This window comes from Canis lupus, chromosome 29 (assembly GCF_003254725.2).
Source record: "Canis lupus dingo isolate Sandy chromosome 29, ASM325472v2, whole genome shotgun sequence".
NCBI classification, from domain to species: domain Eukaryota; kingdom Metazoa; phylum Chordata; class Mammalia; order Carnivora; family Canidae; genus Canis; species Canis lupus.
In genome coordinates, this window is record NC_064271.1 from 7645110 (window position 1) to 7670333 (window position 25224).

The 25224-nt window shown below is 38.7% G+C and overlaps 1 protein-coding gene and 1 long non-coding RNA gene across 2 annotated transcripts; both read left to right on the plus strand.

The window, feature by feature from the left end:
• Window positions 1-5134: 5134 nt before the first annotated feature.
• Window positions 5135-12584, plus strand: LOC112678472 (uncharacterized). Its single transcript, XR_003147601.3, has 3 exons — window positions 5135-5370; window positions 8796-8857; window positions 11941-12584. It is a non-coding gene; the product is annotated as an uncharacterized LOC112678472 (long non-coding RNA).
• Window positions 12585-13699: 1115 nt separating this feature from the next.
• NRG4 (neuregulin 4) lies at window positions 13700-22239 on the plus strand. Its single transcript, XM_035708239.1, has 2 exons — window positions 13700-13761; window positions 21578-22239. The coding sequence occupies exons 1-2, from the start codon at window positions 13700-13702 to the stop codon at window positions 21861-21863; spliced, it is 348 nt and encodes a 115-aa protein (XP_035564132.1). The 3' UTR covers window positions 21864-22239.
• The last annotated feature ends 2985 nt before the right edge of the window (window positions 22240-25224 follow it).

Consider the following 25224-nt stretch of genomic DNA (forward strand, 5'->3'; position numbering starts at 1 on the left):
TCATAAAGTTATGTCTTTATTAAGAGTAAACAGTAAAAAAAGGAAAAAATGGGCTTAATTAAGGTCTTACATGTCTCAAAAGAAAAGACTCAAATGTTTAGTTAATATATATTGTTTTTCAACCTGGATGATTTTTCAAAATGTGTCACAAATGGAAAGGAACGCAGCTGAAATAACTGGCACCTTCCAATTGCAAATACCCTAAGAGGTAGTTTGCCTAAAATATAAATGGCAAAAGTTTACTTTCCACCCCTAATTTCCTCTGGACTTGGCATATAGAATAGGTGAGGGAAAAACCCCATTCTGGTTATTAATTTGAATGACACTTCTTGTTCTTTTCTGACCACATGGACATATTAAGATAGGCCCTAAAAGCAATTATTTCCATCATACCTTGAATTAAGAAGTATGTTCTTGTATTAAGAAATCACCTCTCAAGACTCCTAACTCTGGGAAACGAACTAGGGGGGTGGAAAGGGAGGTGGTCAGGGGGTGGGGGTGACTGGGTGACGGGCACTGAGGGGGGCACTTGATGGGATGAGCACTGGGTGTTATTCTATATGTTGGCAAATTGAACACCAATAAAAAATAAATTTATATAAAAAATAAAATAAAATAAAATATAATGATTTAAAAAAAAATCACCTCTCAGGTAAGATTGGTTTTGGGTTTTGTTTTTCAGATTTCATTAAGATTTAATTAGTAGAGAGTTTAAAAGCACTGATAACACTTAGCCAGGTTATAATTTATTCTAGTGTTTTGGTTTGTTTTTTCACATAAAAACTTCTCTTAGGTTTGAGGCTTCAAAGTTTTCCTTGAGAGTGGGGCACCTGGGTGGCTCAGCCAATCACGTGTCTGCCTTTTGGCTCAGGTCATCATCTTGGGGTCTTCAAATCAGGCCCCACAACAGGCCCCATATGGGCCCTGTATGGAGCTCCCAGCTCAGTGGGGAGCCTGCTTCCTCCTCTGCCCCTCACCTGCTCATACTCTCTCTCGCTCTCTCAAATAAATAAATAAAAATTTTTTTAAAGAAAATGTTTTCCTGAAAGCAAGCAAATTATTGTCCAATTTAAGTGATGATATCTGAGTTATGATATAACTACAGACAATTTACCCCATTTTATTGATTGATCTTTTTGCTCTTGAAAATATTAAAACTTCCCAGCTACAAGCCAACCAGTGATGGCAAGAAAACAGAAAATGTCTGAACTGTAAAACACGTAACCGAGAGGTGTATTTTTTCTTAAAAGGTTTAGCCTCAAGAGAACTATGTGGTAATAAACCACAGTACAAGAATTTGGACAAAATTGACTCTGATAATAAGCACAGTGATTACCAGAAATGGTCACCCCTTCTTACCTGGAAGCAGGTGCCTACCCCCCTACATTCACTGGAACGCCTGCCCTGTGCAGGTCTAACCCAGAATCAAGACTGTTAAGAGGTATAAGCCAGGTGCCTTTCCACTGTCCAGCAGTCCCAGCTCAGCCATGTTTTGTTGTTCCCCAGGAACTACCTCTTATCAGTAGTGACACTTATAAGATAAAATAGAATTGGTTTGCCCTGGTATAGACAAGAGAAAGCCAAATACTTTTCCTGATGATAGAAACAAACAGAAATCATCTAAGGAAGTGATGACACTGGAACAGAAAATAAGAATTTGGGACAGAATCAACACTGATCCCACAATGGCTCTGATAGGTGCTAGGAATCTTCAGAAACAAGAAGCAGCAATTCATAAAAAGCCCCTGCCCACAAGGCTCTAAACAGAGGCTCTAAACAATGGGGAAATTTCTGTAGCTGTAGATGTGAATGAGAAATAGATGACCTGCAGCAGGGCAGTATGGCCCAAGGCTGGAGAGGTCCCCAGGACAACGGGCTAGGATCTTCCTCCTGCCAACATATACTGGGCACAAATATGTCAAGTCCTTTGGAAACATTTTCTTTTTCACAACGTGAACTTACGAGAATAACTATCAAGGTGCTTTCCTTCCTGAGCTGAAGCACACCAAGGACAAACTAGAGCAAATGTTCAGCACAGACAGAAACTAGCCTGTGTTACAAGAGAAACCCTTCATGATCTGCCAGGCTCTAGAAGAAGAAAAGCCTGGGTTTTATGATGACCAAAGACAAACGGACTTATTTTACAGCAATGCAGGTTTTATGAGTCTGAAGGTTTTGCTTTTTTCTTCTCAAAATCTAGGATATCACAAAGAATGGAATTACTGTTATCAGTCTAAAAAGCTTGAGACACGGTGCATTTGTATTTAAATCTGCATCAAAAATGTTCTTACTGTACTTGGAGAGAATAGGCAACAAGCCTCCAAGGCTGGTGAAGGAGAGGCAGTTTTATCAGGGACAAAACAACATGAGGAGAAATGATATGCCGCCACTAACTCCAACAAAAATAGAAAGCAAAACAAAACACTGCCCAGAACTTTATGAGGAGAGGGTTGGAACCTAGTGGTGCTGGGACGGAATAGCCTTCTGCTGTGCTAATATCTTCTCATGAAAATTAGTGGGTCCTTGGGCCAGGAAGATAGAATTCATCTCCTAGACAGCAGAAGAGCACTAGTAAAGAGCCAGGAGAGCTGTCCCCATCAGGATGGGTCATGGGAGCAAGCCCCTGGAGCACGCTGGATAGGAGGCTCAATGCAGTGATCTGCAGGCTCTGTGGACTCTACCCTGCTATCCATGGAAGGCAAATCTGACAGTTGTTTTTACTGGGTTTCATTATTTAAACATAATCTGTAAACTGAGGCTAACACCATCTGCCTCACAAGGCTATATTCAGGAGTAAATGAGCTAATATGTGTGAAGATGCTTACCAGAGTGTCTGACACAGAACAAGCCCTCAGAAACAACTTTATTTTTAATTTTTATTTTTTAAATGTTTTTTAAAAAATATTTTATTTACTTATTCATTAGACACACAGAGAAGAGAGAGAGAGAGAATGAGAGAGAGAGAGAGGCAGAGGGAGAAGCAGACTCCATGCAGGGAGCCTGACATGGGACTCGATCCCTGGTCTCCAAGATCACGCCCTGGGCTGAACATGGCGCTAAACCGCTGAGCCACCCGGGCTGCCCCAGACACAATTTTATTACTCATATCCCCAAAAAATAGCATTAAGGATACTTACAAGTAAGAAATGCTGTGCATTCAATAGGCATATTCCAGGTATTGGGTGAGGCTGTGTCACCAAGTGAAATATGATTTCCCCTTCTCTCTCATGGAGCAACCAGGAGCCCTCAGGCCATGATGTGGGGGATACTTTCTACTCGTTACCTTAGAACCAGGTCAGCTCCCATATTGTCCTTTCTTCTTTGCTGAGGGTCCCAAGGATGCTTTCTTAATGAACGGCCACCCCTGGGCCTATCCTTTGGGATTTTTGTCCTCCAAAATAGGATTCACTTCAGCTCTCACCAAAGATGATTATAAGCTCCTTCCATTTTAAGAATTTATCATAAAGAAATAGACATTATGAAATAAGAAGTCACAAAGTCCAGCCATAGTGACCTGGTCCTCAAGTGTCCAAAACCTGACTCAACAAATAGAAGCCCCATTGGGCTCCTGATCTTCCCTCATGTTCTCCTGAGAGAATGAGGTTTCAATGGGTAACCATGCCCCCACCCAATATCAAAAGGGAAGCTGGATTTAGTAGAATTTTCTTTAAGAAATGTCTTTTCATAATGATTATAAGTTGATTTAAAAATAAATAAAAGTTACAAGCAATGAACACATTTCCTTGTTAATTGAAGGAAGTAGAATTTCAGTTTTAATGCACCTCCTCATCGTTTTGGTGTTTGTTGTAGAGCGACTTCAGAATTGTTCACTTACTTCACAAAGTTTTATATGTAACTGTAATTATAAAGATATCCCTTAAGGGTTTTGTGGATTTAAAACATTTTAATGACTTTCAGTGACACTGGTAGGTGAGTTGAGGTCACAGAGATTTATAATTGGATGAAGTCTGGAGTATACGTCACTGCAGGTGTGAACACATTCCCCATCAACTACCCAGCCAGATTAATGACCAATTGGGTTATTTCATTAAATTTTCAAGTAAAAGTTTTTTTTTAAATGTCCCTCAGGAATCTCTTCAAGGTTGCAATTAAATTGTGCAATGAATTAAATTTTCTCTAATAAATTTCAGCCCAATCCTGAGTCCCTGAGATTAATAAAACATATAGAGATATATTATGCTATGAGTTCTGGAACCTCCAAAAGAACTGAAGAGACGTTCTTAAAGAAACAATGTGGGCATAGAAGCTGAAGAGGGTCTTCAAGGTTGGCCTAATGGCACCACTCTCTACAAGAGGACAGACAGTGCCAGGGTAAGGTGCCATATTCTCCAGTCCCAGCAAAACGGCAAAGGAGAAGGAATGCCACAGCACCTCTGTTGAGATAGATATGGGGAAATGGAATCTGGGGATTTTGGTATGATTCCACTTGGTTCTCAAGAAGGCCTAGGTGGGAGGGGAGGAGATTTGAACATGATTCTAGATTTTTTCCATTATTACAATGTACTGCTGTTTTCCTCCACAACACTCCCGGACCCTCAAGGAAAATGAGAAAGAGAAAATAAGCAAGGCAATCTGTACCACTTGGTGGGGCTCCTTCTCTTTAGGCAATGACCAGGACATCCAGACCATGGTTCTCCAAAGGAGGCGGTCCCTAGGAGATGTAGGGAGGAGAGAGATGGAGGGAGCTGGTTTAGTTTGCACCCTTGGCTCTCCCATCCATTTTAAGTGAGGATGTCTTACATGTTTTTTAAAATTTTTAATTTAAAATGTTTTAAAAGATTTTATTTATTTATTTGAGAGAGAAAGAGAGCACAAATTGGGGGCGGGGGCAGCAAAGGGAATAAGAGAACCAGGCTTTCTGGTAAGTAGGGAGCCTGATGCAGGGCTCCATCCCAGGACCCTGGGATCATGACCTGAGCTGAAGGCAGACGCTTAACTGACCGAGCCACCCAGGCATCCCTTTTTTTAAGTAGCTACTTATTGCAGTGTAATTTTAAATGCACAATTCAATGACCGTTGCCATGTCATCTAACCACCATCACAATCAAGATGTAGAACGTTTGTATTATCTAAGAAAGTTCTCTCATGTTCCTTTGCACCTTTGCATCCACCCCTGCCCCAGGCAACTGCTAATCTACTTTCTGTCAAGACAGTTTCACTTTTTCTACAATCTCATACAAAGGAAATCATGTGGCACAAAGACTTTTTTGCTTTGTTTTTAGAAGAGGAATTACCTGTCCAACCTTAGCTCCCTGTTGCCCTCAGTGGTCACTGGAGTTCTGGCAACTCCACGTGGCTGTGTGGCTGCAAAAGTCCTCCAATCACACTGCATGCTGACCATCTTGCAAGGTCAGTAATGGAGCCTTCCTGTGTACCATTAATGTACACAGGGGTCTTGCATTTTCGTCAGAAGGAAGCAAATAGAAGTCTTTCTAGGACTATCATAGCATAACTTGGATGACTCTTCCCTCTGCCTTTCAAAGGTCTCCCTTTCCAGCCATGTGTGAGGAGAGAAAGAAGAGTCTTGACTGTTTAGATTGTGGTGTGTGGATGGTGGGGGAGGGAATAAAATCCCACCACATAAAATTGGGCTTATTTGTTTTCCCCCAAATCCCACATCAACTTGAATTTTCTTCAAAGAATGCACTTTTAAAAAGACTTATCCTGGACCAATGGAGTAGAAGGAAAATTTGTCCTGAGGACTCCGTCTACTAGGGGCCATTGGGGGCTAAGGAGAAGAGAGTGATGCCATCTGAAGGAGAGCACTCCATCAGACTCAGCCAGGGCCCAGCCCCATACTCAGGGCTCCTGGCTGGGTTCTCAAAAAGAGAAAAACACCCCTGGGCTGAGATGGGTTCAACCTGGGGGGCAGGGGTTTAGGAACCACATCAAGGCCTTAGAGGAAGGAAACAGAAGGGTCCCAGAATAAAATCATATTGTTTGGATTCTTACAGATGCACCTTCTTCCAAGAAGGCATCAAAAAAGAAAGCCAGAAAGCAAGAAGGTGTTTGTGTGTTTGCTTTAATCTCCCCTAGAGAAGGGCAGGAAAGTCAGTGTTTCCTGTCCATCCACTCGATGGCAGGTACCATATTAAGTGCTTTATACCCATGGTCTCATGAAAAAAAAAAAAAAAACCCTAAACTAAATTATAAACTTTTTTCCCACTTTTTATGAGAAGGGAGAAGTTGACGTAGGAATGAAAAGAAAAGGGATCTTTTAAAGAAAAGTAACAGTAGAAGACTAAGAAAAGAATGAAAAATCCTAAGGGTTTATACACGTGTAACGGTTCACAGATTTTCAGAGCAGGCATGCTCTGATGCTCTGCTATGTGTTGGCCAAATTAATTCAGTAGGACTCACTGATGAATGATAGAATTCTTAGACCCAACTCAAGGAAGGTTAAGTTTTTTTTCAGGATAATTACAAAATAAACAAAAGCAGTGTCCAAGAGTAGACAAGCTAGTCACTCTCACTCAAAGAGAGAGGCATAGAAAGCTAAGCAAGTCAAGAAAAGAGAGATCCGAGAGGGTTGAGGGTATTCAAATGTGAGGGAAAAGGAGTAAGGAGTTAGGACACTGGTTAATAATCATGTTTAATGGTAATAATAATTAACTACAAAAGCTGGTGTCCCTGTCCATAACATAAATAATCTTATTTATGACAGCTCACTATGTAAAATGTTTGGCTTCTTACTCTCCCTAGAATGGGTAAATAATGTCATGATTATTTGTAGACAGGTCCAGAGGACACAGACCTTCTATAAAGGATTGGGAACCTCTGGGTTCTAGCACGTAAAACTGCCCTCTATCCAGCTTCTAAGACAAAACTTCCCTCTATCTGTAGCTTCCAACCTGGCCCAAAGCCCTGCCTGATGTCAAATAGCATTTTAGGGCAAATAATTCACCACAGTAAAGAGAGTGCTGAGCCCTCTCCTGCTTCTATATCTGCATCATTGCTCATGGAGGTGGTGAGGTGGGAACTGTTTCACCAGCTATTTCAATGTGAAAGTAAATATGTTCCCGTCCAGCCAGCAGGTCATTCACTTTGGGTGCCACCTATCTCCAGTCATTCTTCTTTCTCATCATTAGTCCTCCAGAGCCCGTCAGTATCCAAGAAAGCCCACAAAATGTCTCCATCTTCATTCACTTTTAACACTTTAATGCATGGCACATACATCAGATACAAATGCAAAATAGAATCACGTTATCTTCTTCAGCCTAATGCCTTATGCTGGAAGACAGGAACCTTAAATTATGAAGGATTTTTTTTTTTTTACAAGGGTTTATAGAAAGCTCACTACATTGTGGCACTTGTGCAGTGGCTTAGAAAAAATGTCCTCATATCTCACAATAGCTACGATTTGTCCGAAATTTATATAATCCCTTAAAATTAGTGTTATCATGATATACCTTTCTCCATCTTTTTACTTTTTATGTATCTAAGTGTATCAAAGTATAATGTACTGATAGAAAACCTGAGGTAAAGTAAGATCAGTAATCAGTAGATGATTACTATTACAAAGATAGTTTATTACCATTCCTAAGAGGAGAGGACACACCATGCTGCAAGGGGCCACACAGGGAAACATCAGGGCCAGTCAAGAGGCAGAGAAAGAGGAGAACCCTTGGCAAGAGTCTTTATTGTGCCTTCTTCAGGATGAAAACAGCAAGGGGGGACAAGCAGGCTCAGGATTGGCTTGTTTGAATAATTTCAGTGGGCTCCAGGGTATAAGGACACCTGGTCCTGGTAGGTAGAGCAAGGGGATAATGACTCAGTGTGAGAGTCAGATGGGAGAGGTGGTTGGGAGCATGGACTCTGGATTGATTGGCTTGTATCTGAGAAGCACACTCCACTGAAGGGAGGGCAATGAGGAAGGCTGGAAGTCAAGGAAAGGTGACTAAGGTATATTATTGAGTCGCCTAGAAAAAGACATGTCAAGCAGATATATCTAGAAAAAGACACATAGAACAGATGTTAAAACACAGAGTTTAGTGAAGCTAGAAAACATGAGTTTAATACATTGAGTCTTAATTTTTAAACTGAGTTGGATCTATTTTTAAAATCTAATCTGACAATCTCTGGTTCTTAACTGATATGTTTAGGCCACTCTCATTTAAATACATTGTCAGTATAGCTTAGTGAAAATCTCTCATCTTTACAAATGTTTCTATTTACTGAATTTGTACTTTCTTTCCTCTTCTTTCTCTACCTTCTGTGGTTTTAACTGAGCATTTTATTTGATCCCATTTTCTGTCTCCTCTCTTATATCATTTATACTTCTTTTAAACACATTTTAGTAGTTATCCTAGACTTTGCAGTATACCTTGCAACTACTCTAAGTCCACCCTCAAATAATACTATATCTCCTCATGTAGAAAGCAGTTACCTTATACTAGAATATTCCAAGTCCTGTGACATCTTACTTATCCATATGCTATAAACTAACTCCTTTAAACAGGGACATTGTTGTTCTAACTCCTTTAAACAGGGACATCTGGGTGGATCAGTGGTTGAATGTCTGTCTTTGGCTCAGGGCGTGATCCCGAAGTCCCAGGATCAAGTCCCACATCCAGCTTCCTGCATGGAACCTGCTTCTCCTTCTGCCTATGTCTCTGCCTCTGTGTGTGTGTGTGTGTGTCTCATAAATAAATAAAAATCCTAAAAAAATAACTCCTTTAAACAATTCTCTTTTAGACGAGTTAAAAATAAGAAAAAGTGAAGAATCAATTTATCTTTATTTATACCTTTTATAATATTTTTCCTTTCTTTTGTAGATCTCAATTTCTGACTTAGATAATTTTCCTTCTTCCTGAAGGCTTTCCTCTAACCTTGCAGGGTAAGTCTATTAGCAATAAGTTCCTCAGTTTTTGTTTGTCTTCAAAAGTCTTTATTTCTCCTTCATTTTTTAAAGATTTTATTTATTTATTCATGAGAGACACAGAGAGAGGCAGAGACACAGGCAGAGAGAACCTGATGTGGGACTTGATCCCAAGACCTGGAATCAGGACCTGAGCCCAAGGCAGACGCTCAACCACCGAGCCACCCAGGTGCCCCTCCTTCATTTTTGAAAGCTAACTTTGCTAGCTATAGAATTCTGGCATATTCTAGATGTCAAATTCAATCCTCAACACTTTAAAGATTTCCCTCCACTCTCTTCTTGCATGGTTTCTGAGAAGTCAACTGTCATTCTTTTTTTTTTTTTTTAAGATTTTATTTATTTATTTGAGAGAGAGAGAGTGCTTGAGACAGAGCATGAGCAGAGGGAGGAGGAGAAGAGGAAGAAGCAGACTCCCTGCTGAGCATGGAGCCTGATGAGGGGTTCGATCCCAGGACCCTGGGATCCTGATCTGAGTCAAAGACATTTAACCTCTGAGCTCCCCGAGCATCCCATCAACCGTCATTCTTATCCTTATTCCCCTAGAGCCAAAATGTTTACTCTCACTCTGATATCTTTCAGATTTCTCTTTGTTTTTGGTTTTCTGCAGTTTGAATATGATATGCCTACCTGTAGATTTCTTGGTATTTAAGCCGACACAGTGCCTTCTGAAATTCTTGGATTTGTGGTTTGATATCTGTCAATAATTTTGGAAAATTATCAGACATTCCTTCAAATATTTCTACTGCTCCATTCTCTTTTTTATTTTGTCTCTGATAGTCCAGTTATGCATGTTACACCTTTTATAATTTCCCCATGGTTCTTGGATGTTCTGCTCTATTTTTCATTCTTTTCTCCTTTTTTTCTCATTGAATTTCAGCTTGAGAACTATCTATTGACCTACCTGCAACGTCACTAATTCTTCCCTGAGGTGTGCTAGTCCACTGATGAGCCTATCAAAGACATTCTTTATTTATGTTACTGGGCTTTTGACTTTTGGCAACTGCTTTTGATTTTTCTTTAGAGTTTTTCTCTCTTTACATTACCCATTCATTGTTCATGCATGCCATATATCTACTTTTTCCATTACAGCATTTAACATATTCATCATAGTTATTTTTTAAGACTTATTTATTTATTTGAGAGAGAGCACTAGTGAATGGGAGGAGGGGCATGACTCTTTCTTTTATTCACAGAGACACTAGGAATTGACATATGAGTAATTACTGAACTTCAGGTACCAAACAAATGCACTTACCTACCAAAAGGGCTTGTCCTTAGCTCTTTCTTTCTAGTTACAAAAGAAAAGGGTAAGGTGTCCCTCCTCTTCTTCAAGCTAATTTCTCTACCTGTCTCTGGATTCCTTCCCTTCAGCCTTCTCAGGAATCCCACTATCTCCTCCCAGGATGATGTCATTCTTCACCACTTTTTCCTTCACTTGCCACCGACTTCTCTTATGTGTTCAATTCTTGCCTCTTTTCCCATCAGCCTTTAAACACACCTTAAGTTCATCTGGAGAACACAAAGTCTGCTCAACCACATGCTGCTGGCCTCCAGCCCTTTCTCTCTTACCTCCATTACAGCCAAACTTTTCCAGAAGTATTTGTTTGTGCTCACTGCCTCCATTTTCTCATCCTCCTCCCACTCCTCAGCATGCCCCCTCCATCTCCCTCACATCTCCACCAGCTTTTTGAAGCCATCATTGTGTAAGTTTCTGCTAAAACTAATAGACTCATCTTATCTGACTTGTATCTTATTTGACTTGTATCTTATTTAACCTGGTTGATATCTCTATCATTTTTGCAATGTTTTCTTGGCTTCTCTTATTTCACAGTCCCTTGGTTTTCTTGACAAGGATTTGTGATCTCCAGGGTTCCACACACTTCATCTTATCTCACTTGACATGTGCCCTCTGTGCCATCTCATCTGTCTCTATGTCTGTACTTCTCTTTGTGCTGAGGCTCCCACATCTGATCTCTATTCCAGATTTCTCTCCTAATCTTCAGATCCATTTTATCCGGCTATCTATCAAGTGTCTGCATGTGGATGATGTATGGCCACCTCAAATATGTCAATGCAGCACTCAAAACCTTCTCTACTATTCTTTGTAAATGCTCTATCAGCTCTTCAATGCTCAAAGACATCACATCACTCTTCACTTTCTTTATCCTATTCAATCTATTTACAAATATGGTAGATTCTTCCTTCTGAAAACATCTCACATGATAGAACTCTCTCCATTCCAGTTTCTACTATTTTAGTTAAAGTTGCAATCATGTCTCATCTGGGTTGTTAAAATGGTCTTCCAGCCTTTAGGTTTCTCCCTCTCCTCCAATCCATTTTTAATACTGTATCTCATCATCTTACTCCCCTGGCCAGAATTCTCTAATGTTCTCTTCTTTCTTTGAAGGTAGTCTATATTCTTTAGCATAGAATGAAGCCCCTGAATAACCTGACATGTCTTACATCTCCAGCCCTATCTCTCTTCTAACAGGAATCCCAGGCTAGATATTTCATCCACTCCCAACTTCTTTCAGTCCCTTTCACATGCCATGCTCTTTCTCACTGGTGAGCTGGTCCTTCTTCCTGGAATACTGTTTCACCTATTTTTTTCCTCCTCCTTGGCACTTCTTGGCCTCACCTCCAGGCCCTTAATATAATATGTTCCTACTTATATTTCACATTGCTAATGGGTCCTTGGCAAACTCCAAGTGAGTTAGGTAAAACATCTAGCTTAGAGCTGTGCAGATAATAAAACAAATACTCATTGAATTGAAACCATGATTTATCAAAACCATATTGAAATTCACAGAAAAACATATGACCTACCAAGCATTGCCTTCATTAATAGAGCTTGGCTGTCTTCTTCATATGGAACCACACTCTTACTATACTCTCAAAGAATCAAGTGACATATTAAAATAAATATTACAACTGTCAAAAACTTGCAGGGAGGGCAGCCCAGGTGGCTCAGCGGTTTAGCACTGCCTTCAGCCCAGGGTAGGGAGACAGGCTATGTATCGAGGTTAACCACGATTCTGTAGGGGTCCTCCTCGCCGAGACAGCCTGGAGAGGATGGCAACGAGGAAGATAAGGAAAATCAACGAGAGGAGACCCAAGGTCAGCGGCCGCCTCAACGTCGGTACCGCCGCAACTTCAATTGCCAACGCAGAGGCCCAGAACACCCTAAACCGCCAGGAGGCAGAGACCGAAGAAGCAGCCGATCCCCCAGCTGAGGAGGCCCAGCAGGGCGGGATCCAGTAAATGCGGCTTACCACCTCTACCATCGTCCGGTTTAGTCATCCAACACGAAGAAATGAAGATGAAATGCCAGCAATAAGAAATGAACAAAAGATTGGAGCTGAAGACCTTCAGAGCTTGCTTTTTGCCCATTGACCAGATAAGTAGAACTATCTGCATTATCTATGCAGCATGGGGTTTTTATTATTTTTACCTATAGACGTCTCTTTTTGGTAATGATAAACGTGTTTTTTTGTTTGTTTGCTTGTTTTTAGCCTGGTTTTTCTCAATACACCTTTAAAGGTTTTTAAATTGTTTCATATCTGGTCAAGTTGAGATTTTTAAGAACCTAATTTTTAATTTGTAATAAAAGTTTACAACTTGATTTTTTCAAAAAAGTCAACAAACGGCAAGCACCCATTAATAAAGGTCTTAAATAATTTAAAAATATATATAATACTTATAAAGATATATTTATTGAAGCAAATGGAAACATACAGTTCATGGAAAAATAAATACAAATACTCCATCTATACATGGAAATCTTTAAGGGAAAAAATAGAAAGCAAAAGTACAAGACACAGTTTTCACCTATCGTTCTGGAAAATGGCCAAAAGATAATTATGCCTTGCGTCAGAAGGGAATGAGCAAAAAGGCATTGCCATACATTATGCAAAGCCAAAAAATACAAAGATATGCAGTGCTGCATTGTTCACATGACAAGAACAACAAAACTATAATAAAAAATCTAGATATCTATCAAGGGGGTGCCAAAAAAATAAATTGTGGTATAGTCATACAGCAGAATCCCATGTAATCCTTAAAAAGATTAGCATAGTTTCATAAACACAAAAATAAAATGCCTAAAAAGTTGTCCATGGTATATTAGTGAAGAAAAGAAAGGTGCAGGATGCTGTGTGGGGAACCTTATGACTTAAATGTGATATACGCTTATATATGCTTCAGAAGCTAATCCCATAGAGGTAACTGTTGCACTTAAATTTGTTTACACCTGATGTTTAGCTCAGATTGAGCCTGTCTAAAAGACTAATGTAACTCACTTAATCACTTCTTTTTCTTAAGAGTTAGAGGGGTAACTTCTTAGCCCATTTCATTTCCTCTGAGAATCTGACAAAATATTGGAACTTCTTCCCAGAAAAGTCAGGCATAAGTACATACAAAATTTTATCTATGATTTCAAAGTGAATTTATTGGAGTTCACTCACAGATTTCTGGTGATCCAAAGATCCTTAGCAAGGAGCTCTTTGTTAAGTAAGAACTTGTGATACAGTACCACACAGAATTCTAGGAAAGCATTACAGCTAGATCTGGATAAGCTGCACACTCTCTTAAGTTTAGTGGGTGTGTTGCTCCTCAGATATGTTCTCAAAGCCTTGGAAGGGCAAGTGAGTATAATCATATGGGTACAAGACTGACAAGGGACCTAGATGGGTTCCAGTCCACACCACTCCTACTTGGTCTACTGGTACTTTTCATCTGAGAGCTAAGGTAATTGGAACTTTGCCTTGGTCTTTCCAAAGGGAAGGTTATCCCCTAGGCATTATGCCACTGAAAAGGACAGCCTTAAAGGGCTTTCCTGAAGCAACAGAAGATCAGCTAGAGGAGTATCTCTTTAAATGAACTTCAGGGCCTCTCATGGGTAATGGCCCTTGAGGACATGATGGTCTTCTAGCATGGTATAACACCTGCAGTTCAGAGTGATCCTCTAGCCAATAAAGCCCAATAATTGGTATGTAGATTCTATTTTATAGAGCATGGTAAAGTAGAGCACATTTTAGAAAGATTTCATTGCAAATGGATGAAATAAAAGCTTTAGAAATTAAAGCATTATACTTTAATTATCTGTAAAATTATTTTTCAGAATGTAATATTCCCCAGTTGAGATTTTCTGAAATGTATAAAGTACAAAGGATAAAAAATGTTTGATTCTTCTTAGCAGCTGCATCTGCCCCAGAGAAGCAAATGCTTGCATCTTGTCTCTCACATCTGGTTGCCTTAAGACATCAGCAGCATGATGAGTTCAATTAAAGTCATGAACTTGAGGTTTTTTTCTATGTTATTGTTATAAGGTTGGGAGTGGCTCTTCTTCTAGCTCTGAACATCCCAAGCAGAAACTAGCTATCTCAATTGGAGAAGTTTAAATAGAAAAAAATGACACGACCTGATTCAAATATTGGAAAGATAATTTTAGCACCTAAGGAAAAAAAATAAGATGATCCTGGGGCTTAGGACAAGAGAGAGTAGGGAGACCAGTCAGGAGGCTATTGCAATAGCTCAGGTAAGAAGTGATGGTGGACCACAAGATCCAGCAATCCCACTTCTAGAAATTTACCCCAAAGAATTGAAAGTAGGGTCTTGAACAAACATGATCATTGCAGCACTAATTCACAGTAGCCAAGAAGTGCAAATAACCTAAATGTCCATTAATAGATAAACAGATAAAGAAAATGTGGTAGCTATGCAGTGGAATATTATTCAGTCTTAAAAAGAAAGAAAATCTTGTCAAATAATACAACATGGGTGAACCTTGAGGACATTGTGTTAAGTGACATATGCCAGTCAAAAATGACAAGTACTATTATGATTCCACTACTGTGAGGTATCCAACATAAGTCAAACTCTGAAAAACAGAAAGTAGCATGGTGATGGAGAGGCTAGGGGGCAGGGGAAAGGGGAGTAGTTGTTTAATGAGTATAGAGTTGCAGTTTTGCAAAACGAGAAAGTTCTGAAGATCTGCTTCACCACAACGTGAGTATATTTGACACTACTGAACTGTACACTTAAAACTAGTTAAGATGTTAAATTTTCTGTTAGAGGTGCAAGAGAAAAAAGAAGTGATGGTGGCATGGATGGACTAGCAGTTTCCCGTAGGAAAGAAGGTTTCCTGTAGAAAGATTCAGCCTGCCATTTGTGATGGTTAAAAATTTGTTTTTCTTTTTAAGAGAGGGAAATGGGAGGAGCAGAAGGAGAGAGAGAAAATCCCAAGCAGGCTCCATGCCCAGTGTGGATGGAGCCCAACACTGATCAGGATCCAGCCAAAATCAAGAGTGAGACTGAGCCACCGAGGTGATGGCTAATTTTATATGTTGACTAGACCATGAGAAGCCCAGATATTTGGCTTAATATTATTCTGGGTGCTTCTGCAAAGTTGTTTTTGGATGAGATTGACATTTAAATCAGTACCCTGAGTAAAGCAGATTGCCCCCCACCCCAATATACGTGAGCCTTATCCAATCAGTTGAATGCCCAAATATAACAAAAATGCTGACCTTCCTGGGAGTGAGAGGGGCCTCCTCTTGTCTGACTACTTTTGAGATGGGACATTGACTTTTTCCTACCTTCAGACTTGAACTGAAACCTTGCCTCTTCCTGATCTATCTTCGAGCCTATTGGCCTAGAGACTAGAACTACACCATTCATTCTCCTGCTTCTCAGGCCTTTAGACTGAGACTGGAACTAAATCACTGGCTCTCCCGGATCTCTGTTTGCTGACTCACCTTGCAGATCTTGGGACTTCTCAGCATTCATAATCACATGACTCAATTCCTAACAGTAAATTTCATATATTTCAATAAATTTCATATACATATGTTATTGGTTCTGTTTCCCTAGAGAACACTAACATAAAACAGGAACCCACATTTTATAATAATATCTTATTAATTTAAATGTTTTATACAATAATTTTTATTGATTTCATTTTTTAGTTTGAGCAAAGATTGAATATCATTTTTGTATATACACATAAAATGTTTAATACAGTGAATTCTCTGTGCATGTTTTAAAAATAATCATAGTCAAATGTGACCACCCATTTTAATACCTCAAAATATGCCTTTGGGATTCGTGGTATAAGCTAAAAGATTTTATGTTTAAAATTTGTAGAAAAATGACTTCAGTTTGTCAACTGGTTCAGACTTTTGTCTGCTACAATTCATGTTTAGACAGATCCTAAGACATGTTTCTTAACACTGTCGAAAGCTTGTCCTCTTCTTTTTCCCATTATCTATCTCTCCCTGAGCAATTCAGCCTTTGTGTGAAACCACCCACCTAGGGAGTGGGAAGCTGCAATGGTATCAGGACCTGAGCAGGGGAAAGTAGGTGTCTATAGAGGGACTTCCAAGTGCAGGTTCCTCAGTGAGAGGGGTGCCTGCATGGGTGGGTGGGGGGGCCAAGTGCAAGGGTGTGGAAGCCTGAGCAGGTGAGATGGTATCACTCCAGTGGGCAACCAGCCAAAGAGGGAGGGTCTCAGCGGAGGTGGGCACACTTGTAGGAGTCAGCCCTGAATGAGGTGCTGCAGTCTGAGCTGGGTTAAGGAAGATATCCTAATGTCAGTGCCTATAACTTTCAGAAGGGTCAAGGTCGCGAAGGTCAAGGGAACACCAAGAAAGAATTGAGAGCTAAATGAGACTAACAAGATCTATTAACTCAATGGGATGCCTGATTCTTATCTGGACCCTTGTGTTCTAAAGGGTAATAATAGGACAATTAGCAAAACTTGAATGAGATGTGAGGCTTAGATGGAACTATCATCATATCAGTGTGAATATCCTCATTTTGATGGTTGTATTATGGTTGTGTTGGAGAAGGCATTTTCACACGGGAAATAATATATTGAAGTGTTTGGGGGGTGATGGGGTGTCAGGTTGACAACTTTTACCCACATGGTTGACAAAATGTTCTTTGTACTGTTCTTGCAGCTTTTATGTAAGTTTGAGATTATTTCAAAAGAAAAACAAAAAGAAGAATCTTTAAGGAACATGTGTCAACCTTATTTTCTGGCACTGTGGCACCACTTGACTGAATTGTGATGAATCAGGTTTCAGGATACTGGTTCATTTCTCTTTCCTCAGTTTTACAAGACAAACTACTTCTTGCTCTTGTGGGTCTTCCCTCATTTTCTTTAAAGCAAAGTTTAATGGGATTTGTCTTTGGAAAAGATTTAAACCCACAGTGTTGACTCTTTTAGAAATGAAAACACTTTAGACTTGATAATGTACCATGTACCGAATTGTAAGTGAACAAATGATGAATCTGATATGATTAAAAACACCTGTCAAATGCTTATGGGCAAACCATGTCAAAAGTTCTAAAAAATATACCGCAATTTTGTAGAACTATATTTTTTGTTATTTTATTATGGTCTTTTGGAAGGAAACGAATGTTTGGAATCTGTTTCCTTGAGTATTTCCTTTGCCAGTTGTGTCTCTTGCTTCTGTTAGTTGGACCTTTTGTGAATTCATTTCAGTTGTGACTATGATGCCTGTTTATCTTGTCAGTCATTCAAACTCACACATTTTTATTAACTACCTACTTAAACCATGAAAGCTGTCACCACTGAATTCTAGCTGATTTCTAAGCAGAATTGTTTTTAAATGTTGTATTCAGGGTACTCTGTACCAGGTATGAGTGAAACAAATTCAAGGGGCTATATTCTCAGATACATTGCATTTCTGAAATTCAAATGTATTAATTTCCAAATATTGAAATAGCTCTTACTCTATGCCAAAAACTAACCTGAGCACATTAAAAATATTAACTCATTTCACCCTCCAATAACTCAACGAGGAATTTTTTATTATTATTCTCATTTGACTGATGAGAAAATTAAGATACAAGAGTATAAGTAACATAATCAAAGTCTCAGCTAGAAAAGAGCATGGCCAAATTTGGAATCCAGATGGTCTGGTTCACAATGCCCTATCCTTAAGCACAATGTTACTCTACCCTTCTTCTTAATGAGAAGTTGTCCTAGATGGATTGTCTTTAGAAAATAGATGCTCAAGAAACTTAAGAATCAGTTAAATTTCAGCTCAATATTGCAGACTGAGCAAACATAGTTGCTTCATCTCTCTGCCTAGCAACCTCACTGAAATTATCATAGAGGAATAAATAAATAACAAAATAGAAAACGGAAACAGACTTGTGAGTTCAACAACTTTCTGGAATTCAGAAAAAACAATTTGGCCAAATTCTTTGGTCAAGGAATTACGAGGGAAATTAGAAAATATTGTGAAATAAATAAGATTGGAAAACAATAAGCCAACATTTATAAGATGAAGAGAACGCAGTATCAATAGGGAAGACTATAGGTGTAAATGCTTACATTAAGAAAGAAGAAAGTCTCAAATCAAAATCTAACTTTACATCAATTAGAGAAAGAAGAAACTCAAAGTTAGCATGAAGAAGATAACACTAAAGATTAGAGCATAAACAAGATAAAGAATAGAAAAAAGCCCAATAGGGATATAAGTAAAACTAAGAGTTGGATTGTTGAAAAGATCAACAAAATTAAAAACCCTTAGCTAGATTGCCTTGAAAAAAAGAGAGACTTCTTAAATAACTAAAATCAGATTTGAAATATGGGACATTGCAACTAATGCCACAGAGATGAAAAGGATTATAAGAGAATACTACAAACGCTTATATGCCCAAAAATTGAATAACCCATAGGAAATGGATCAATTCCTAGAAACATACAACCTACTAAGACTGAATAATGAAGAAACAAAAAATTTGAATAGACTAGTAAGGAGATTGAATCTGTAATTCAAAACCTGCCAACAAAGAAAAGCCCAGGATCAGATGGCTTCACTGGGGAATGCTACCAAACATTTAAAGAAGAATTAATACCACTCCTCAAACTCCTCTAAAAAATGGAAGAGAAGGGAACACATCCAGACTTCTTCTGTGACAACAACATCACTCCAATACCAAAGCCAAAGACACCACAAGAAAACTGCAGACTCTATACAAATATTGAATTATTACCTCGTACACCTGAAACTATTAAGTTACAGGTCAATAAAAACTGAAATTTTTTTATTACAGGTCAATAAAAAAAGAAAACTAGAGACCAATATCCCTGATAAATATTGATGCAAAAATCCTCAACAAAATACTAGCAAGCTGAATTCATCAGCACTTAAAAGGATTATACATCATGACCAAACAGGATTTTTTTTTTTTCTGGAATGCAAAGATGCCTCGACCCAAATGTTTTTCAATCAGGGTGCCAAGACCACTCAGTGGGGGAGAAACAGTCTCTTTAACAGTGATGGAAAAACTGGATATCTATATGCAAAAGAATGAAGCCACATAAAAAATAGCAATATACAACAATTAACTCAAAATTAATGGGTTAAAGACTTAAACTAATGCCTAAACAACAAAACTCCCAGAAGAAAATACCAATGAAAAGCTTCATAACGTGATTTGCCAATGATTTCTTGGATATGACACCAAAAGCATAGGTAACAAAAGCAAAAATAGACAAATAGGACGATATCAAACTTTTAAAAGCCTGCGCATCATAGGAAACAATAAATAGTGAAAAGGTAACCTACAGAATGGGAGAAAATATTTGCAAATCACATATCTAATAATGAGTTAAATATACAGACTATAGAAAGAACACCTACAACCCAGCAAGAACAAAAATAACCTGAAGGAAAAATGGACAAAGAACTTACATATACATTTCTCCAAAAAAGATATAGAAATGGCTAACAAGTATTTTTAAAAAAAGATGCTCAACTTCACTAATCATTAGAGAAACACAAATCAAAACACAATGTGATACCACCTCACACCTATTAGGATGGCTACTATCAAAAAAACAAAACTCCTAGAAGATGTGTTGTTGAGGATATGGAGACAATGGAATCCTTGTGGGAATGTAAAAGGGTCCAGCCACTATGGAAAATGTTACGGAGGTTTCTCAAAAAATTAAAAATACAGTTATGCCATATTATCCAGCAATCCCACTTCTGGGTATTTACCCAAAAGAATTAAAGCCGAGTCTTGGAGAGATATTAGTACTCTTGGGTTCACTGAAGCATTGTTCACAATAGTCAAGAAGTAGAAGCCACCCAAATATTCACTGAGGGATACATGAATAAATAATGAATATATGTGGTATATACATGCAGTGAAATATTATTCGGCCTTTAAAAAGAAAGAAATCTTGTCATGGCACAAGGATGGAGGTTAGGGACATTACGCTAAATGAAAAATGCCACTCACAAAGAGAAATATTGTACGACTCTACTTACATGAAGTATCTAAAGTAGTCAAAGTCACAGAAACAGATTAGAATGATGGTTGCCAAGGGCTGGGAGAAGGGAGAATAGGAGTTGTTGTTCAGTGGGTATAGACTTTATTTTATAAGATGGGAAACTTCTGGAAATCTGTTGCACAGCAACATGAACATAACACTATTACACTGAAAAAAAAGTAATAAATGAGTCCTTATCTTTTCAATTTAGACACTGAAAAATGTGTGTATAAAATATCATTATGTCTGCGATTAACTTCAAAATAATCTTGGGCAGCCCGGGTGGCTCAGCGGTTTAGCACCGCCTTCAGCCCAGGGCGTGATCCTGGAGACCTTGGATCCAGTGCCCCGTCCGGCTCCCTGCATGGAGCCTGCTTCTCCCTCTGCCTTCGTCTCTGCCCCTCTCTTTCTCGCTCTCTCTGTCTCTCATAAATAAATAAAATCTGTAAAAAAAAATCTGAAGGTTGCTTGGAGGAGAGGGTGAAAGTATAAATGAAGACTGGCATCGGTTGACAGTTCTTAAAGCTGAGTGGGTTCATTATACCATTCCCTCTACCCCATGTAGGTTTGAAATTTTCCAGAATGGAGGAGTTTAAAAAAAAAAAAAAAAGCAACATTATCAAAATGAAAAATTAAATCAATAAAAAGTGCTAGATGAGAAAGTCAAGGAAATATCCCACATTGTATAATGAAAAAAGATGAAAAGAACAGGGAAAGAAAGCTAAGAGATATACAGGACCTCCAGAAGGTCATCCAATCATAGGAGCACCAGAAAGAGAAAATAAACAATGGAAGATAGGAGAAAATGGTTTATTTTTTTGTTCATCAGATGGATGTTATTGTACTTCTACTATTGGTAGGAGTATAAATGGGCAGTCATGTGAGGCCATCAATCTGATTATATCTTAAAATGAAAATATCTGATATCTTGCAACTGAAATCTCTTTTATCTACCTTAGAAAAAGTCATAACTGCACATAGTAAATGTTCTTAAATAAATGACTAATTCTTTAATTAATAATTTTATTATTTAAATAAATTCTGGTTATTTAGATTGGCTCTTCCTCCTCTCATTATCTAGGAGCAAAGAAGATTACTCCCTGGATCTAATCCCACTCCAGATTTCCCTACCTGTGTCTTAGGTTCTGTTTCTCAACCCTAAACCTTTGACCAAGAATGAAACTATTTAAAAATTAAGATGTCAACTGTGATCCCAGTCACAGGTCTTTTTGCCTGAATGGAAGGATGTGATACCTACTATTCCCCATCCGTTTTGTAGGAAGTGAATTGATGCTGGCTTCTCTTTGTCTTATTCCAAGTTGGGACATGAGATTTGCCCTGCATTAGGTTGTTGAGACCTGAAGCCTGGGAAGATGCATTGAAAATTACACAGGAGCTCATTGTGAAGAAGTTTTTCCACCAAGCTCCAGCATCCAAACTAAAAGTGACCTGTTTGCAGCTTTTGTGACATTGACTGTTCTTCTGGGAACTCTTATCATTGGAACCCCCTACTTTCTTCTCAGGAAAGGCCACCTTCAGAGGGCCATTTCAGTCCAGGATGACATAGACCTGGCAGAGACAAGCAGTACTGGTGCTCACCACAGTTTCCAAGATATTGGATGTCAGAAAACAAAGGATCATGATCTCTGAGAGATGGGAAACAAGATTTTCATTAAGCAGACTCCTACCCAGTTTCTACAAATGAAAACCAAGTCACTCATCTAAAAATCTCACAATTTCTAAACAAGAGGATTTAGAGTCTTCCGTTTGCATTAAAACTCAACTTATGGTGGTGGTAACCTGGCTTTGATTGCATGGGCATAGAATGAGAAAGTTTTCTCAAAAATTGCTGTATAAGGCATAGAAAATTCTCAGATTTGTTAGTTTTACATTCTTTGCGTGTTCAATGTGTTAAACTTGCACTACAAATCAATGGCAAGCCTTTTGCTATCTGGCCTCTTTTACAAATTTGAGAAGTTGCTATGTTTGCAACTGATCTGGTTTTAGGCAAAGTTGAGAGAGCTGTAATGGGTGAAGTGGCCTACTGAATGCCCTTTATTAGTATAGGTGACAGTAGATCATTATGTCACTATGTGGTGTGTCTCTTCCTAAGTCTGAATCCCAAGATCTGTCTTCTCTCCTTCTCTTTAGATTGCTATGCTTCCTTCGATAGCTTGTAAGGTGTTTAATTCTACTTGGATAAAGGGAATGGAAACATAATTCCTCAAAGCAGACTTCTACAGAGCAAATTACAGCAAGATTGTGCAGTGAGCATAGAAAGGAAGTATTTTAAATGTCATGATTCAATAAACCATCCTGTCAGTCCCATCATCACTTGAGAGGAGGCCGTTCAGTGTATGAAGACACTAAGACTATGATCTTACCTTCTCTTGTGCTCATGTATGCTTTCACATGACTTTTTCTCCAGCTTCAGAAAATGACTACATAAAAGTTGCCTTTTCTAGAAATTTAGTAAGTTTTTAGCTGAAAAGAAAATCTTTTAGTGCTTTTTATTTATTTATTTATTATTTATTGGAGTTCAATTTGCCAACATATAGCATAACACCCAGTGTAATGCTTGTTTTTAACACAGGTCTTCAAAATTGTAATTATTTCATTTTAACTTTAATTCCGGTTCCCTTCCATGCCACATCAAGACCTCTAGAGGCAGGATAGATGGCCCTTGTTTTCATCAACTGCTTTGTTCCTATTGAGTCAATTTCTCCTGCTTCTATTCTGCACCAAGATTACACCTTGAGGTCAAATGAATTTACCATCATAACAGGCCCCCAAAGCTCAGGTATACTAAGGAACCCTAGAACCTCAAATATTGTATTGAAATGATCGTGTGGCTGACTCTCCTTTGGGAAGTAACAAAACATTTTGTAGGAGTATTAATTTGAAAAAATAAAATAATCCATTCAATCAAAAAAAATTCTGGTTATTTAATTAAATTCAGGTGTATCCATATAATGCAAAATTCATGGAAAGAAATGAAGTATGTGCAGATATAGATATATCTCCCAGATACATAATTAATGATAAAAATCATTTACAGAACAATGTTTAATATTGTTTTTTAAAAAGATATAAATTTTATACAGCTAAAGAGAAAACAGATTATAATTACTTCTTACGTACATGGAGTTTCAAGTAATACATTAACAATACCTCTTTGGGGGGCAGCCCGGGTGGCTCAGCGGTTTAGCGCCGACTTTGGCCCAGGATGTGATCCTGGAGACCTGGGATCAAGTCCCTCGTCAGGCTCCCTGAATGGAGCCTGCTTCTCCCCCTGCCTGTGTCTCTGCCTCTCTCTCTCTGTGGGTCTTTCATGAATAAATAAATAAAATATTTTAAAAAAAAAAACCCTCTTTGGGATACATTCTATGTAAAGAAAAAAAAAGCAGTTTACAGAACATAATGTATGGGTTTACTTCTCTCACTCTAAAAAGTTTAACTTGCTATAAAAGTGAAATAGACTATTCCTAGGATGAAGGAAATAATTCATCTTACTTTCAAAAGATAAAACTTTGGCTTTCGGATGCCCGGTTGGCTCAGCGGTTTAGCACCGTCTTCAGCCCAGGGCGTGATCTTGAGTCCCAGGATAGAGTCCCATGTAGGGCTCCCTGCATGGAGCCTGCTTCTCCCTCTTCCTGTGTGTCTCTGCCCCCCTCTCTCTGTATCTCCCATGAATAAATAAATAAAATCTTAAAAAACAAACACAACTTTGGCTTTGCCAGGTTCTCCAGTATAGTTAGATCTACATGGTTACTTTTTGGTTGAAGGACACATTTAGAAAGGCCATGCATGCCCCTGGGGATTCACATATATTTCTCCAAGTGCCATTTGACCTAATACCATTGGCTAGCAGTGTACCCTGCTCTGTGGGAATGGAGGTCCTAGTGTGAAAAATATATGCCCTTAGCCAGCCAGTCTTGGTTTGGTTGGAAAATGTCTTCCAGAGACAAAGGAACATACGTATATATTCTTGAGATAGATACTCTAGTATTTTACATATGAGAACTGAGGCCCAAAGACTCACTTACCAAGCCCACATATCCAAAATAACCATGTTTTGAGATCTGATGGTATGGCCAGGATTCTCCTTTTACATTCTTTGGCCTCTTCACTTTATATCCAGAGTTTACACATTTGCACTTAAGGATGTCAGGTGAGGAGATGTGATCCAGCAAATGCACAGCCATGGTGGTTTCTGCTGCCTTATGTTTAGCTCACATTTGTAAAACAGCAGCAGTACTCTGAATCCAAGGGAAATGAGGTAAGGACTGGAGAGGCCCATTTCTTTACATGCCTAATCCATACAAGTTGGCCTCTAACTCTCGAAATCATTGGCACCATTAGCACTACTTAACCTACCTTTAGTTGGTTTCTATATATTCCAAGGTCCTGCAGGTGGTTTGTTTCCAAGTAATTCTTAAATGTTTGAGGAATTGAAGGCAATAGCAGTTCCCAAAATTTTAAATGCTGTATTCTGGCTGTATTACAGGCTCTCTCAATATTACCTATTAGCTTAAATACAACTCCCAAAAATCTGAGTGGGAAGAATTACAATTGTTTATGTATTAGTTACTTTGGCATACATCACTTAAAATTCAGAACTGTTACGAAGGCCATAGAGCTGTTCTTTCAACATCTCCTGATTTACTGAGGCACGCTTTTCCCTATTCTGTAGTCCTAAGTAGCTGTTTTCACAGAATTGTTATTTTCTCAACCAGTTCTCAGGGTATTAAGTGTATTCCAAGACTTCTATGTCGCAATATATTTAGATCATCAAAACAAACTTGCAAGTACCTGCATGGAGGTCACACATCACCAGGCACTTGTTTTAAAATGATTGTAACTGCTACCTAACTGAAGAGCTCTCTTAGCAGTCCTCAATGTAAAGCTTAAAATTGGCTGGAAAACAGGCCAGTAACTCACCATCTGGCTTCTGATTAATAATTCCTTCACTTCCTTTTTAAAAATATTTTGAGAGAGAACACAAGAGGGC

Bases quoted from the DNA above. Each gene is read 5' to 3' on its own strand.
- NRG4 (XM_035708239.1), top strand. From the start codon at position 13,700: ATGCCACTGAAAAGGACAGCCTTAAAGGGCTTTCCTGAAGCAACAGAA. The intron at 13,762-21,577 runs GTATCTCTTTAA...TGAGACCTGAAG, and splicing joins ACAGAAGATCAGCTAGAGGA to CCTGGGAAGATGCATTGAAA.